Genomic DNA, 17,857 nt, shown 5'->3' with positions numbered 1-17,857 from the left:
CTGACTTAGAACAGGCGCAAAAATGCGGCGGGGTATATTGGTCAGTATGGCATTCAACAATGATCAGACCCATACTGCATACTTGCAGTCAGCTGTAAATGACTCGATCGAAATGACATATGTACACACAGTGTCGGGCAAAACCTCTGTCCCTTTGAATCCCCTTCAATGTAATTCTGTTCGCACATGTCGCATGTCGAGATTCCCTGTAAAAGAACATGTACATGACATGCATGATGTATTTCCACTTCCTTGAAAATTTTACATGCACACGCCCCCGACACTTTTTATGGTTGTCGATATAGATGCATGCTTATTTGTTTGAAGCAGGAAACAAACAAAATCAATAGTATATACTACATGTACTAGTAGATAAGCATGAACTTTTAAATAAGCATATTACCTGTCAGACTTGTTTTTCTGTGCTAAAATGACTTTACCTGTATTTTTGTTTACATAAATTGATTAATCATATGGAAAGCGGACTTACTAAAAATTATTGCATTGCAGGTTATATGATTTATTTGTTGATACGTGTGAAACCAGATGAATTGTTATGTTAATCGTTAAAAAAAACTTTTAAGTTGTTACCGTAATTAATGTCGCAATTACCGGTATTTCAAAAATGTATTAAAAGGGTAAATATTTATCAAATGTACCAGGATTATAATTCTATACGCCAAACGCGCGTTTCGTCTAAACTAGTCGAATTTGCAAATGCTCTTTACTCTAATAAATATCACGCCGCTTCCTACTTTTGAATAATATCTCCAAAATTATCTCGAATTGTTCAATTCAACTGGTCAGTTTAACTAATATTTCCTTTTAAGTCTTGATTCTACAATATTATTTAGTTTTTATCATCATTTTGTACAATGCTGTACACAACTCATATTGTTATGGTTCAGTTTTTCGGTCGCCTTTTCTCCCTACCCAAACTATTACTGTTAATAATGTATTGTAATAACATTAACAGTACCAATTTTTCTGCACCATATGTGCATTTCGGCAATACATCAGTGTCTTTTCAGTGATGTTCGTGGCCAAAATATGTAAAATCCAAAGCTTATATAAAAGATGAAGAGCTATAATCCAAAAGTTCCAAAAAGTATAGCCAAATCCGTGAAAGGAATCAGAGCTTTGCACGAGGGAGATACATTCCTTAATTTATAATAATTTTTAACATTTTGTAACAGCAAATTTAATAACACAAAAAATCCGTATTTTCATGCGAGTACCGGAGTACTGGCTACTGGGCTGGTGATACCCTCGCGGACTAACAGTCCACCAGCAGAGGCATCGACCCAGTGGTAGTAATAACATTAACGGTACCAATTTTTCTGCACCAGATGCGCATTTCGTCAATACATAATAGTTTTTAACATTTTGTAACAGCAAATTTAATAACACAAAAAATCCGTATTTTCATGCCACTACCGGAGTAAGTAAGTAAGTAGTGCGGTGTATTTGTTTATTCCACACTGGCTAAATGTATAGGCTTAACATGTCACAAAACATATGTGTTGGTCTGTTATTAGACAGGAACCTCTTAGACTAGCCTTTTTATCATACGTTCATATATTCAGTGTTTTAACTTAAGTGTGGCGTCTATTTCGTTAAAATAGTATACATTACTGTTTAGGGATCAGCTGAAGCCCACCTTCGGATGCGGGATTTTCTTGGTGCGATGAAGACCATTGGTTGTCTTGGGCTTTTTTTCTACTCTTTGGTCGGGTTTTTGTCTCTTTGACTCGTCTCGTTTCCATTCTCTACTCGAATTCCTTTTTTGGTTAATTAAGATCAATGTCTAGAATTGAGACCAGCTCGTTACAGAGTTAACAACTTGTCAGTTACTACCATATGCACATATTTACAAGAGGTGAAAGCGAATGATGTTTAATGAAATTAGTTGTTTGTTTACTTTTTACTTTCGGTAGTTCAGAAGTGTTAGAATCTCTAAAATTAAATGATTCAGGAAATTTCTAAAAACATAATATAATTTGGAGGGCTTGTCGGGATTCGTAACGAAATGCTAATAATTATATTTCAATTTTAGGTTGTCAAAATTGCAAAATGCAATTATACAAAGAATGTTATCAAAAGTCTATAAGGGACCGTTTTACATATATGTGTCATATACAAAGACTTTTTCTGAAACATGTTGTATTTTATTAAAGGATTTTTTGGTTAGGTTGCTAGTTTTATATCAATTGACCATCGAATATATTATAAATTGTGGTTTCAATAGAAATATCGGCGAAACAATGCCTAACCCTATTTATTCAACACATTCTTAACTCAACATTTACATATGTCAACGCATATTTAATTATCTTTGTGAACAGTCGTCTATGTGCATTATTTTTTTCGTGCATGTATATAATGAATCACTCTCTAGCATTGTCATTGAACAACAAAAAGATATATATTATGTAGATATAAAATATGTAAATAAGGTTATTGACCAGTACAGAACAAATGAAGAAAAAAACAGCAGTTAGTCCTGATCTTCCGTAACACATGTACGATAAGTGAATTATTACAAACTGTAGAGAATGGGTGACCTAGGACGTTTGATTCAAGTTGTTCTTGTTACTGCTTTTATTTGTAAGTATATACATTGAAAATATATATTTTTTGTACAAATATATCCTACATGTAAGTCAATGAATTATTGTTATAATTTTAGAAATTCCGATGTTGAAAAGTGTAGCAAATAAAGGCAACAGTAGTATACCGCTGTTCGAAATTCATAAATCGATAGAGAAAAACCAAATCCGGGTTACAAAGTAAAACCGAGGGAAACGCATTAAATATAAGAGAACTACGACACAACAGAAACACAACATTAAAATAGAACACACACAGAAACGAACTATAATATAACAATGGCCATTTTCTGATTTGGTACAGGGCATTTTTAGAAGAAAAAAAATGGAGGGTTGAACCTGGTTTTGTGGCATTCCAAAGCTACCGCTTTAATGGCAATGTTAATTATAAAATTAAAATGACACCATTACATGACAGGACTTCAATACAAATAAATGGGAGAAAATATAAGACAGAGAAACAAACGCAAAAAGACATTACAAAGTTTGTGTTCAGAATTTCAGATAATCTGCTTTTGCATGGATTATTTTATTTGTAATCAAAGGCAAACAATACTTTTAAGAGATATAGGATTTGTAAATTCAAGTATGCTCTAAATAGAAACAGAGAGAAAGAAGTTTTAATCAGGTACGCATGCAGTTCATCTTGATTTAAAGGGGGTTTTATTTGATATATTAAAGTCTTCAAAACTAAATTGTATGATGGATTATATCTGCAGGAGTAAATGTAAACTTAAGGAAAGTGAGTTTGGTGCAAGCCCCGTATAGAAATCAAAACTCGTAAAAGTGTTGATTAGATATTTTCAGTGCCTTTGACTTTTTCAGAATAACCGTTATTAGGTATTATCTGGTTGATATGATTTCATACATATACACATACATTATACACTCCTTATTCTACCAAAGGGGTTGTTTCATTACTCTCACTTTAAGGCAAGTCAGATGAAGTTAATGTCTAGTTTTTGGCGCAAAGGGGGGGGGGGGGGCTTTGGTAATTACTGGGTGTCATGAAACTCAATTTTCCTGCATACCATTTCATAAGATTTTCAGTTATTTCTTCTGTTCCGTGATTGAGGAGTGGTCTAAGTAGTCTAACTATTGTATCACTAGTCTGTCAACACTGAGGTAGTGGTGAATTCGAATCTCGCACGTGGTAGGTGTGCTCGACTCAAATCGTAATTGTTTAGAGGAGCTAGTTTTCATACCAAATGTTGGTGGTTCAATCTGGGCTATCCTGCTTTCTTCATCAATATAAAATTGACCGCCACGAAATAGCACAATCGTGTTGAAAGTGATGTTAACACGCCAATGGATCAATTGAAATATCATTATTTTCTTGTTCGTGCCCTCAAACGCAAATAAATTATTTATGAACAAAAACTCCCTTTCGTTATGTTTTACACCCTCACTTGTTTATTGACCATGAAACGTATACATTATGAACAATTAACAAATATAGAAGTTTTAATTAAGGCAGGTAAATGCATTAATTTCAAGCAACATCATCATGAACATAAGCTGATAAATTAACGTTGTTTCCGTTTTAGGTGTCTCTGAAATTTTGGCAGTGAGTATAATTATAATCCTCGATTTTGTATTGGGCATTTTAATTTTTAAAAGTACTTTTATCCTGAAACAATACAATAAAAACAGATATGAAATTGGGGGAATAATGGACTGGCGAATGAAGTCAAGTAACAACTATAATGGTAAAATGGTTTATTAGTAAAAACAATAGAACAGAAACATCTCAAGACTATTATGTTTCGTGCTATTCATGATTTTCCAGTCAGTACTTTATATTATATCGATATATCTGTCAAATATAGTTAAATTTTAGAAAGGGATTGTATAATGATATATGCTTTCCTAATATCAATGGATTTAACTTTAATGCAAAATACAAACGTTGTATAGCTTCTGCTGGGCTATATTTTGGAAACTGGTCATTGTATTGGGATTTTAAGTATGATAGTTATCAAGTTCGTATAGATAGATTAAATATATATATATTTCATTCTTTAATTCTACACTAAAGGTTCCCGGTAAAGTCACACCGTACACACAGAAACTAATTGTAGATTCTCACAACGCCTTCAGAAAACGTATGGCTCCTAATGCAACAAACATGATGAAAATGGTAAGTTTATTGAAAATATCAAAGCACTGTATCATATATACAATTAGTCCAGACTTTACAATAAGTTACATATGCATATTTGTTGATTAACAATTTTTTTAAGAACTCAGAGAAGAATCAGAAGGAAGCAGGCATTATAAATAGAACCAATGAAAGATTACAGAAAAAAAATGAGATAAACAATAATTTTTCTCAAAGCATAATGCGCAGCTGAATTGGAGAAAGAGGGAACTTAATATTAATAGTTTCTGCTCCTCTTGTGAAGCCCGTAATCGAAACACATTCCGCTGTAAAACCTGTTCGGTGAAATGTTGGGATGAACGAGAAAAAAAGAAGGTTATAAAAACCATTCAATGCCAATAGTTAACACTTTCAAAATGAAAGCTGTTGGTTGATCCAAACAAAACATTGAAGAACGATGATCCATGTCAAAAATAGACCAAAAAATAAAAAAAGAGAATAATGAAGTGCTTGAATTAAAAATAGAGAAGAATGGGCCAAGAAAAATAAGGTATTCATAAAAAGCTATAAAAGACCCCAAAAATGTGTACACATATACAGTATAGTATTACAGTTACACTACACTAGTATTGTAATATAGTTGTACAGATAGTATTGTAATATAATGGTACACATAGTATTCTAATATAATTGTAATAGTATTGTTATATAGTTATATACAAAAGTCACGTTTCTCCTTGTTAGGTATGGGATGAAGCCTTAGCAGAAGAGGCCATGAAACACGCACTGAGATATTCTATGGAACATGATAATTACTATGACAGATATTCTGATTGTACGTGTGATATTTTCTGAAAGCAATTCGACTAAATACACCCCTCCCCACCAACCCAGTTATCAATTTCTATAGTCGTTTTTGTTTGACTGAATCTATATGATATTTTATTCACAAATAACACAGTTAAAGACTTAAAAAAAAGATCTATAAAAACTAACAGTAAACTTTCTGTAAACATTTTCCATAATACTAGTACAAAATAATTTTAAACGTCACTATCTATAATAATTCATGCTTTTCATGAAATCAATTTGACTTAACACCCCACCCCAACCCAGTTATCAATTTCTATAGTCGGTTTTTGTTTGACTGAATCTATATGATATTTTTTTCACAAATAATACTTAAAGATTTAACAGTACACTTTATGTAAACTTTGCCATAATACCCAAACGTATATTCACTTTTAAAATAATGTTTTCATGTTTTTCATCATGCTTTCAACTTTTTAATATTTTGTATTAAGAAGGTCGGCTGCCAAACCTGAACTCTACAAATGGAATGATTAATGTTTCGTTCAGTTGAATTCCAGTTGATCGTTCACTTAGTTGCATCTCAATATTTTTTTTGCAAAAGAGAATTATTTATTACAGCACTTCCTGGTGTTGCTACTGGACAGAACTTGTGTTATGGGTCAATAGGTTGGTCAGATTGTCTGAATAAATGGTTTAAAGAAGGAGATGACTTTGAGTATGGGACTGGATCGCTTACCGGAAATGCTTGGGATGTATTACATGCTGCCCAGGTAAAACAAGAGTAACATGTACTACATGCTGCCCAGGTACAACAAGAGTAACATAAAATGCATGCAATATATAGTATATAAAACAAGAGTAACATGTAATGCATGCACTATATAGTATATAAAACAAGAGTAACATGTAATGCATGCACTATATAGTATATAAAACAAGAGTAACATGTAATGCATGCACTATATAGTATATAAAACAAGAGTAACATGTAATGCATGCACTATATAGTATGTAATTAACAGGATGTACTACATGCTGCTCAGGTAAAACAAGAGTAACGTGTAATGCATGCACTATATAGTATGTGCTACATGCTGCTCAGGTAAAACAAGAATAACATGTGTAATGCACGCACTATATAGTATGTACTACATGCTGCCCAGGTAAAACAAGAGTAACGTGTAATGCATGCACTATATAGTATGTACTACATGCTGCCCAGGTAAAACAAGAGTAACGTGTAATGCATGCACTATATAGTATGTACTACATGCTGCCCAGGTAAAACAAGAGTAACGTGTAATGCATGCACTATATAGTATGTACTACATGCTGCCCAGGTAAAACAAGAGTAACGTGTAATTCATGCACTATATAGTATGTACTACATGCTGCCCAGGTAGAACAAGAGTAACGTGTAGTGCATGCACTATATAGTATGTGCTACATGCTGCCCAGGTTAAACAAGAGTAACGTGTAATGCATGCACTATATAGTATGTGCTACATGCTGCCTAGGTAAAACAAGAGTAACATGTAATGCATGCACTATATAATATGTACTACATGCTGCCCAGGTAAAACAAGAGTAATGTGTAATGCATGCACTATATAGTATGTGCTACATGCTGCCCAGGTAAAACAAGAGTAACGTGTAATGCATGCACTATATAGTATGTGCTACATGCTGCCCAGGTAAAACAAGAGTAACATGTAATGCATGCACTATATAGTATGTACTACATGCTGCCTAGGTAAAACAAGAGTAACATGTAATGCATGCACTATATAGTATATAATAGCTTGGGATGTACTACATGCTGCCCAGGTAAAACAAGAGTAACATGTAATGCATGTACTATATAGTATATAATAAACAATTTGATATAAGAAATGAATAAGTCAGAACAATTTGCCATTCAAAATGTTTTCACCAGGTTAAATTATAGGTGTAGGAAATAAAAAATACTAAATTCCGTGCCGCCGTAGCGATTTTCTTGTGTTACCGTTACGAGTAACGTTAGCCAACGGTCATGTACTATAATGCCCAGAATAACCAACCCACCTAGTTTTGTCAGCTTTTATTTCAAAAGGGAGTGTGAACCTTAGTTTCTTAATAGTTTCTTAATTTATAAACGGAGATTGAAATATACATTAAAGCTATACAATTTTAACGTTTGATAAAAATATTATACTTGGGTCTTTGGTAGATAGTTGTACCTTTTGCAGTTAGACCACATCTTATTATTTTAATTGCTATGTTTTTTTTCAGATACTTTACTGGAAGACGAACCGTATTGGTTGTGCCCGAGGAGTGTGTGGTTGTTCTGCATATTTTGTTTGCAATTACGCATACACGTATGTAAATATATATGTATAGATCTACAAGAGACTCTTGGTTAAATTCATAGGATATAAAATGTAAACCGCTAAAAAAAAAGACTGATTTTTAATTATTAAAAATGTTGCCACGAGATGAGAAAAAATACAAGGCCAAAGTTGAAGTTTGAGGCCGGTTGGCACAATAATTTAAGTATCAATATAATAATATATACAACAGGAAGTACATCAATTATTTTTGGGAATGCCTTAATATTTTGTTGGAAAGGGAAAAGTTTAATAATCGACATACAAAGAGTGCTAAATAATTGTTGTAATGCCAGCATATTGGTTACTAAGGGGTTTTAAAATACAGTTATATAAGTTACTATATTGTTACATTTAATAGTTGTTGGAGTTTTATCAAGGATAACCATTATTATATAAATCCTTGGTATTGTAACGTGTAACCAGGCGTTTATATCTTAAACGAACGTTCCAGTAAATACTTGGATCCAAGTTGTCCACAAACAATACGTCAATACCAAACACTATAACTATCCGTATGCTATGCACAATGAACTAAAATATACACACCGACGTCTTTGCCGATATAAAGTAACAACGGACAATTATAATATATATACAAATATAATACAATAAGACGGCCTGTCCTCAAGATGGGACGGTCTGTCACTAAAAGACAGTATGGCTGGTACAGTCTGTCTTTATCAGACAGTGTGTGCTGGTAAAGCCTGTCCTCCGAATGGGAGTCTGTCACTACCAGGCAGTGCGGGCTGGAACAGCCGTCCTCCGAGTGGGACAGTCAGTCTTGTCAATCCGTTCAACTTGTACGTTTACTTTGTACCCGGTACAAAGTGTCCTTTGAATATTAAGGCTCTTTTAGCACTTTATATATCCGACGTACAATCTCTTGAATGATGACAGCTCATCGACAGCCAACCGACAGCATCGAGTGCAGTTTCTCATTCTTTTATATACCCGTGATCGATACCACTATTTACTTGATAGGGGTGTTCTCTAAATGTTATCCTCACGGAGCATAGAGTCCCTTACGATCACCCCTATAACTTTCGACCCGGTTACTAATTTCCCCGACAAACGTCTTAATCCACTCAACGCTTCTTTCTGCATAAAATACGCTTATATACAACAAGATTCTCCTGGTTTAATTTATTACCATGACGACCAATAAACATTACAGTTTTATTAAGTAAGATATATTATTAAATTTCTTATTTAGAATTGTAAAGCTTTCATCCTTTTGTAATGAAGTTCACACAACCCCTTTTTTAAAGAATATATTTTATTATTTAGATTGGTGTGGGAAGAATATTCAGTGCCATGGAAAAATGGAGAACCATGTGAAGCCTGTCCGAACAATTGTGTTGACGGCTTATGTGGTAATTTTGTCAAAATTTATTTTGAAAAAAGAGAACCAGGCTATGCTGTCACAACAAAAACATTATACTATTAAATTTAAACTTTTTTTTTCACGTAGGTTTTAAGCTGTGTTTTAATCGTTGAAAGGCAGCATTTTTACTTTTAAACTCACAAAAGTTCTCACAGTAACTGTGAGAACTTTTGTCATGTGTTATGTATGAGGTCAAAAACATAATCTTTGTTCAATCCATTTATGAAAAACAAGTTATAAAAAGTTAGAAATACGAAGTAAGTAAGGCCATAATCTTGAGTCAAGAGTGCACGTCAAAAAGACGCTCAGACTGTTATCTAATACGAAAAATATACTAGAAGATAGAATATAAGACATATAATAAAAAATCTGAGACACTTTATGAATGTTTTTTCAAATACAAAAAGTATCCATGTGCACAGAGGCGGATTTAGGGGGGGGGGCAGCGGGTCCCCCTTTTTGGGAAAAAATTTGGTTGCTTATATAGGGAATCACTGAAGCGTAACTGGAGCGGCCCCCCTCTTAGGTCAGTCAGTGGGCCCCCACTTATGAAAATTTCTTGATCCGCCACTGGTGCACGAAGACGCAAGTTACATGACAATGTATTGTTTGCTTTTTATTGACATCAGTCATTTCATGCAGCAATCTAAAAGTATAAAAAATAATATTTTTTGATTTATGCATAGCTACTTAGGCAGCAACCATTTGATTTTCTGGGGGGGGCTATGGTTTTTTTTTCTGGACAAATTTTTTTTTTCGCCTACGGCGAAAAACAATCTATTTTTTTCACGACAAGTCGAAAACAATTTTTTTTCTTTCAATTTTAGCATTACATATAGTGGCAGCTGAGGGAGAAACAAACAATTTTTTTTTCTCAGAATCAAAAACAAATTATTTTTTTCTCCAAAAACTGGAAACAAACTTTTTTTTCCAAAAAAAACCATAGCCCCCCCCAGAAAATCAAATGGTTGCTGCCTTACTGATTGGTTAAAAAAAGTTCAGATTATCAGTTTAAAATGTCATTATGACCTTATTATGCTTTGACACCGAATAGTTGATCAATATGCCTGTGTCACTTCTACAAATATTTAATTAATAATCGTAAAGGTTCCGGTGTTGGTGTCAGTGTAAAAGTGTACATAATGCTGACTGCCAAAAATGTCCCTTTTCACTAAAACATTGAAACTAAAATCATAAACAGTGGCGGATCCAGAATTTTTCATAAGTGGGGGCCCTTTGACTGCCTAAGAGTGCTTCAGTGATTCCATATATAAGCAACCAAATGTTTCCCAGAAAAGGGGGGCCCCCTGCCCCCCCTAAATCCGCCTCTTATAAATCTATTTTACTTTCTTCAAATGCTTTTTCATGATCTTGAAGAAGCTTCTGTTCAAGTTGCACAAGTCCACGAAATTTTAACATAGTTATTGATGTCTGATAAATTTGAACCACAAACTGTATTGTTTTGTTGATTACCAAAAACCGTTAAGTCAATTTATCTGTAAATGGAAAATAGAACAAAAATGTATTTTCACAATCTTGATTTCAATACTTAGTCTGTCTTTTTGGTCACAAAAAGCTTCTGTCTTGGTTTCATTAAATTTGATGATTTCTTGACAAAATTACTGATGCAAAAAAAGTCAAAGCCTGCCAAAATGTTGCAGGCTCGACAAAAAACCGCTATAACTGCATCATCATCATTTATAATATTTCACTGGTTCATATTTGCACAGTTTTGTGTTATAGTTTCTTTTACAATTGAATTTGTCATATTTTAATCTAGAACTGATTAAAGTTCTTGTGGCACTAAGAATTACTTGTAAATAGCTCTTTGTTATACATTTATAGATTGTGGCGGGAAAATGTGCATGAATGATGGATCATTAGATTTAGGTACATGTGAATGCACGTGTATTAATCATCCTAACAGTCCTTTCCAAGGGGATGAATGCCAGTCTTGTAAGTCTTTCTTGTATACAGATGCATTTGCATGGCGTAACACATATCAGATTTACATATTTTTTTTTTTATTATTCAAGATGATATATTTTATTTTATTTTGTAAAGTTATCTGTTCATTATTTATTTTTTGTTGTCATATTTGAATTTATAATATATTGATACTACGCTACGTCTGTGTTCTTTTTAAAAATGTCAATACATGACATGTAAAGTGGTCGACATATCTAGCAAAGAACATGAAAAACAATTGGTGATATGGGGCACTCATGAACTAGAATTACCACAGGCACTTGTCTCAGAAAACAATTCCTATATAGAATTTTTTTTTATGAGACAAGTGTCTCTGTGAATTACGTAGAGAGTTTTCGCTCAAATTGAAAATACTGAGTTTTTTCTCGGAAATTTTCACTTGAGATTCCAAGTTTAATTCTTAATATATCTTTTTTGCAGTAAATTGTGCTGTATCAAGTCCTGGTTATTGTAATGGCTATACCACTGATTTACAGGACATGTACTGCAGAATCTACACCAACCTGAGAAATGAGTGTCCCCATTTCTGTAAGAGATGTGAATGAAATCGTATAAATTAGTATGGTTGAAATAAAGTATTTTATTATACAAATGCCTATTATTTTTGTGTTGATTGTTTTTAAAAAATGTAATAAAATCATAGTGTGTTTATGTATTTAAGAGGAATAAGAAAATATATCTTGGGAAGGGTTGTTTTATTAATTGCTTGCTTGACGTCTAGTAGCAAATATTTCATGCATATCCAGGAAAAGAGCAACCAATACTATCATGACTATAGGCTGGTTCAGTAAAGAAATTCAGACTGCCACTGGAAATGAAGGCAAGATGGATATGGGCAAATATTTCCCCTGCTTCATGTCACCTTTGGATCCATTGATATTTGCTGCAAAGGTTCTTTAATTTGTAGAACGCCTCCTTCTATTTATATATGGTACATAATTAGAGGTCAAAGCATTCAAAACTATATACTAATGATCACTAATCAACATAATACAAATAGGCATGCTCTAGTTTTACAGATATTGAATTTAGGAAGGAAATTACAAGTTTATATACTTACTTACCATAGTCAAGTAATTTCTACCATAAAATATATGTATATAAGTTTTATAATGTACTTCTTCATGGAAGATAAATAAACATACAAAATGAGACAGAAGTAGACCAGTGGCGGATCCAGAAATTTTCATAGGTGGAGGCCCACTGACCGACTAAGAGGGCCACTCAGGTCATGCTTTAATGATTCCCTTTAATATCAACTAAATTTTTCGGAGGTCAAGGGGGGCCAAGGGTCCACCTCTAAATCTGCCTCTGTAGACTTGAAAATTCGAACTACAACCAGAAAATTGAAAGGAACAGATCTGTAAGTTGATAGATGTACATTGTATTAATATCTTTTATTGTGTTCTTTGGATGCTGCCTCCTTGATGTTAACCATATATCACTCATACTTTGTTTATTCTGGTACAGTTCAAATTGGCCTAGTGATTTTATGGAAACTTACAGCATTAACTCAACCTAGCCCCTTAACAAAACTAAACATACTAGGAACCAAGCATACAGTATAATTCTGATATTAAATACAATACTACTGATATCAAATAAAGTATAAAATGTTTTTATTAACATAAAAAGATACGTAACTGTCCTTCGTATACATGGTATAATCATGAGATAGTATAACAAACAAAATCAAGCATTTTAATTATGATTTATATAATTATGATCATGAATTTTAAAGTAATCAACTCGTAATGATCTCAATGGTAATAGACAAGTATTATCATTCAATATTTGTTTATTCAAACATGAATTACAGCCATTTAGGTTAAAATGGGCCAAGAATATTCCCCCCAAAAAATACTCATTATTATATTAAATAACGCCAAAAAATTATAGAAAATAATATTGCTAATAAACTCGAAAGATTATTGGTTATAAATTACTAAGAATTGTTCTTATAAATAATAGTAAAATTTTAACTGAAATTTTAAACAAATAATCAAGTATTGAGTCACATATATGCACAAATCTATTTGGATCAAGATTGCTGAGGCGGCCTAATACAAAACTTTTATAAATGAGAAAATAAATATTTAATCCATTTTTATTTTGTTATCTCCCCTTGAAATTAACAAACAAAATCCAATAATTATACATAAATCATCTGCAATAACCCTAACTTGGTTCCAATATAGCATCCCTCTTTTATTCACCCAATACTGAATGTCACAGTCTATAGCTACTGTCAGTATTGCGAAGACTATTGCTAATGATATAGACACATCACGTAAAAAATATCCTGAGAAGAAGCTTATAGCACCACAAGCTAAAACTAAAGTTATGAAATATCTACTCCAATCCCCACCAGGGATGTGCATTAGGAAGGCTCGCTTATCTTCATAAGTGTTATTGATTATATATACATAGGCAATTAGAAATATTCCAACTAATGTTTCTCCAAGTTTTCTAAGTTGTCTGGATTTGACTTGCTCTTGGAAATAGGAGAATAATACCAATACACCAGCACAGCCAACCAATCTTACTGACATCCTTATCTGAAAAAAAAAGGAAAAAAAACACATAATGTATTGACCCATTTAAGTCTCTAGTATGAACTTTTAAGTTGTTGCAAAAATGAAAAGATAAATAAACATTTTTCACAATGTGATTCAGTGACTGAATCGATCACTTTTGGTGATTATTTTTCTGTGTTAAGGCTACCGACTGTGAATGAATCACTTTTGGCTGATTTTTTTTTCTGTGTAAAAGTTGGTGTCTGTATACATGATGTATGAGTGAATCCCTTTTGGTGGTGATTTCTTATGTGTAAAAGCTGGAGATTGAGTGAATCAATTTTGGTGATGAATTTTCTGTATATAAGCTGGTGACTATTAGCATTAGTAAATCACTTTTGGTGGTGATTTTTTCCATTCAATGCTAGCATGTGTGGGTGAATCAATCTTGGAGATTACTTTCTGTGGAAATGCTGTTGACTATCAGATAATCACTTTTGGTGATGAGTTTTCTGATTCAGTGCTAGCAACTTTTGAGTGAATCCTTTTCCTCATGATTTATCTGTGTAAATGCACAGGTGACTATAAGTGAATCAATTTTGGTGGTGATTTTCTGTGTGAAAGCTGGTGACCATTAGTGAAACATTTTTTGTGGTGATTTTTCAGTATAAAAGCTGGTGACATCGAATTAAACATCTGATATGTATACATGTATGTTTAAATTAAACAATATAAACAAATATTTTCTGTTAAAATGAAATTTCTATAGCTTTTTTGTCTAAACATGCTAAAAGAAATACATGTTTATTATTTTATTTGGTCTTACCCTTTGTGGTTCAGTATATCGTAGATTTTCATTTGTATATGTATTGTAAGCAAAATATAACAGCTGTCCAGCATAAACCAAGGACAATTCTTTTCTTTTCACTCTTGCTGACATGAGGAATCCAACTGCTAGGAAGATAGCTATGTGGCTGTAAATCAATCTTGGTGGTATTGGAGGATATCTGAAAAGTATTACAAACTATCATAATTCTTGGGAAAGATAAATACTGTCTTATCTGAACAAACTATAATTTTTTTATGTTTTTTTTTTAAAGAACAGTCAGTATTTGTGTCCACAGATATACATATATACTGTAAAAAGACAGGATTTTTTAATCAGCATGATAGGACATTACATTGCATTGTGAAATTTCAGTTAGTGTGCAGGCCATTCATTAGGAGGCGGTACCCGGTACGTTTACCCTCCTATGCTATTGACAAGTACCGCCTAAATGTAGGAAATTTTATATAAGGCCAAATAAAAATATATGTGTGGTTCCAGTAACCCTACCGTCCCTATTTCTTCAGCTTAAAAATAGCCTACCCTAAAGATTTTATTGTCATTTTTCATTAAGCACTGTTAAAGTCAGAATGTTGATCCCATAGACTCAATGTAAAAAAAAAACATAAAATAAAAAAAAATCCCTACCTACCTACCCTAATTTTTTTCCAGATGTAACTGGAACCACACATACTTTTTTATTTGGCCTAAGATATTCAAGGAATAAATTAAAAAGTACCACCTAGAAACGTGGAAAGTACCAGTCAACATGAAAGATAATGAAACCCCTGAGTGTGGTCATTTCCTTTTTTTTATGTGCATTCAAAAGATGCGTTGCTGCATCTTTTGAATGCACATGTACACATCAATCACTTTTTCATTGTCATGATTGTGGCCTCAGATATTTTTTATTGTCACATAAAAATTTGAAGGGAACCTTTGTGACAATGTGTGATGACCAGTAATGGTGAACAACTAGCGATAAGATATATATATGTAAATTAGATAAATAAGTTATAAAGTATTTACACTTGTACGCAAATTTGTCCACCATTACGTTAAGTCAAACAAGTTCTACTAAAATTCAACATCACAATTCAAAGCATACAGTTACATTTGATGCCAAAATTATTTAAGAAATAATTCCTTCATGTCATGCTCTAGCTGCGGAACCGTAGCTCTTAGGTCCTTGTTATTTTTTGACTATTTGTCTATGGTCCGCAAATAGTCAAAAAATAACATAAGGACCTATTAAAGAGCTACGGTTCCGCAGCTAGTCATGATCATTCTAACATGGGTAGGCATTATATTTGTCGATATTTTACACTGAGCTTTGATTCTATATTGTAAAAGGGTACGAAATGGTGTGGTACGAAATGGCTATAAAATGGGTTTTTGTTTCTCAGAAGTGGTGGTTTCATATAATCAACCTTTGGGCAAGTTAAATTTAAACTAACTTTTCGTCTCTTTCAGCTAATATCATTAGTAATGTAAATGCACTTATAAATGGGAAGCGAGCTAAAATAATTTCTGGGAGATCCCAGCAAAAATTACTGATCTTTTCCATTTTTCAAGGGAGGTAATTTCAACGATCTGAACAAAAACCAGTCACAGTACAGTACGCTGTCACGGACATGATATTGAGATGGAATTTTCTACGGCAATAACTATCTTCTCTTCAAGGTATCATAATGAAATGACTTTCTATTAAGGTTGATTATTGGTATATATTTTCCCAGATATAATTGTATTATGCTTTGCAAGAATGTAGATTTACAGATTGTTTATGAAAACATTCTTTTTTTTGTGACTCAAAAAGAATTCCATGAGAGATAATTAATTAATTTGAAATCATTTATGAGAAGATAGGTTTAGAAATATACTTCAAGAAAATGATAATAAAAATGGTGTCACCAACCTTGTTTTCTAACAAGTAAATATTGAAAATTTCATAAAAATATTTCTAATTGAGTTATCACCCCTTAAATGGCTAAGATAACAATTTGATTCGAACAAACATAAATATTTGGTATTTGATAGATAAGGCGGAACAGTGCAATACATCACTTATTTCTCTTTATTTATACGGAGTGGCTATTTGTCCGGCTAGCCGGACAAATAGTGCTGAGACTATTTGTCCGGCCATTGCAATGCGCATGTCACAAATTCATCATACACTTGCGCGTATGACGTAATATTATCTGCAGCAGCAGCAGGGGTCAGCGTGAAACAGTCAACAGTCAACAGTCTAACACATTAATTGCCAATCGGTCTCAAATTTGCAGATTTAAACAAAGAACTAGACCTTTTGTGAACTACTATTTTACAATCCAAGATGGCAGTATACTGTTGATTATGTTGGTTGATTTCATAAAACATTCAGTATGCCTTTTGAATATACAAATATTAGTTCATCATATTATCCAATTTACATTTTGATAGCCGTAAAAATTTGTGTACCATAGTAATTTCATATAAAGTTTTGTCTTGTTTATTTAATTTATATATTGCTTACATACTCTCTCACTTCATAATTCAAAATTTGGTGACAATGTTGAACGCATCTATCCCATTTCCCTAGAGATAAAGGATACAACAGATACAGGTAAGTCTGCCTCATATCTTGACTGTCATCTAGAAATTGACAATGAGGATATCAGTTGAAAAAACTTAACAAAAAAAAAAGAGATTACTTCAGCTTCCCAATTGTGAATTTTCCATTTCTATTTAGCAACATTCCAGTAGCCTGCACATGGAACAAATGTCTCCAAATTGACAAATGCTTCAGGGCTTTTATTTCCTTGATCAAAGATTCATTTTTACACAGAAGCTATTAAACCTAGAGTTTGAAGTGGTGAAGTTGAAATCATCCCTTTGTAAATTTTACAGGCATCATCACAAGTTGTTTGGCCTTGATGACCTACCAAAACTGGGTTTGTACCAAATTGAGCAATGTACAATACAAGTGCCACATGTGAAACAGGATCTGCATACCCTTCAGGAGCACCTGAGATCACACAGTTTTTGGTGGGATGTGTGTTGCATATAGTCTTTTAATTTTCTATGTTGTGTTTTGTGTAATTTAGTTAGTCTCTTCTTTTTAGCCATGGCGTCAGTTGTCTGTTTCTATTCCACTTATGAGTTTAATGTCCCTTTGATATCTGTCGCCTCTCATTTGTCCTGGATTTTTGGGATGAACATTAATTTGCTAGACAACCATTTCTGGGGCCTGCTGTAAATAACGGTGTGG

At 33.0% G+C, this 17,857-nt stretch overlaps 2 protein-coding genes across 2 annotated transcripts; one reads left to right on the top strand and one right to left on the bottom strand.

The window, feature by feature from the left end:
• Positions 1-2,484: 2,484 nt before the first annotated feature.
• On the top strand, positions 2,485-11,861 carry LOC143084465 (cysteine-rich venom protein Mr30-like). Its single transcript, XM_076260817.1, has 9 exons — positions 2,485-2,607; positions 4,157-4,176; positions 4,648-4,749; positions 5,455-5,545; positions 6,142-6,293; positions 7,795-7,880; positions 9,180-9,265; positions 11,122-11,232; positions 11,686-11,861. Exons 1-9 carry the CDS (start codon positions 2,556-2,558, stop codon positions 11,808-11,810), a joined length of 825 nt encoding a protein of 274 aa, XP_076116932.1. The 5' UTR covers positions 2,485-2,555; the 3' UTR covers positions 11,811-11,861.
• A 1,495-nt stretch (positions 11,862-13,356) lies between these two features.
• LOC143082557 (transmembrane protein 101-like) lies at positions 13,357-16,205 on the bottom strand. The gene is made up of 3 exons (XM_076258277.1): positions 16,065-16,205; positions 14,608-14,788; positions 13,357-13,823 (listed from the first exon to the last, which is right to left on the bottom strand). Exons 1-3 carry the CDS (start codon positions 16,172-16,174, stop codon positions 13,362-13,364), a joined length of 753 nt encoding a protein of 250 aa, XP_076114392.1. The 5' UTR covers positions 16,175-16,205; the 3' UTR covers positions 13,357-13,361.
• Positions 16,206-17,857: the final 1,652 nt, after the last annotated feature.

The sequence above is a fragment of the Mytilus galloprovincialis genome, chromosome 7 (genome assembly GCF_965363235.1).
Source record: "Mytilus galloprovincialis chromosome 7, xbMytGall1.hap1.1, whole genome shotgun sequence".
NCBI classification, from domain to species: Eukaryota; Metazoa; Mollusca; class Bivalvia; order Mytilida; family Mytilidae; genus Mytilus; species Mytilus galloprovincialis.
The sequence above is the reverse complement of the archived record's forward strand: the minus strand, read 5'-3'. Positions and strand labels throughout refer to the sequence as shown.

Bases quoted from the DNA above. Each gene is read 5' to 3' on its own strand.
- LOC143082557 (XM_076258277.1), bottom strand. From the start codon at position 16,174: ATGGAAAAGATCAGTAATTTTTGCTGGGATCTCCCAGAAATTATTTTA. The intron at 14,789-16,064 runs GTTAGTTTAAAT...AATACTTTTCAG, and splicing joins TTAGCTGAAAGAGACGAAAA to ATATCCTCCAATACCACCAA. The intron at 13,824-14,607 runs GTAAGACCAAAT...TTTTTTTTTCAG, and splicing joins GATATACTGAACCACAAAGG to ATAAGGATGTCAGTAAGATT.
- LOC143084465 (XM_076260817.1), top strand. From the start codon at position 2,556: ATGGGTGACCTAGGACGTTTGATTCAAGTTGTTCTTGTTACTGCTTTT. The intron at 6,294-7,794 runs GTAAAACAAGAG...GTTTTTTTTCAG, and splicing joins ATGTATTACATGCTGCCCAG to ATACTTTACTGGAAGACGAA. The intron at 11,233-11,685 runs GTAAGTCTTTCT...TCTTTTTTGCAG, and splicing joins AGGGGATGAATGCCAGTCTT to TAAATTGTGCTGTATCAAGT.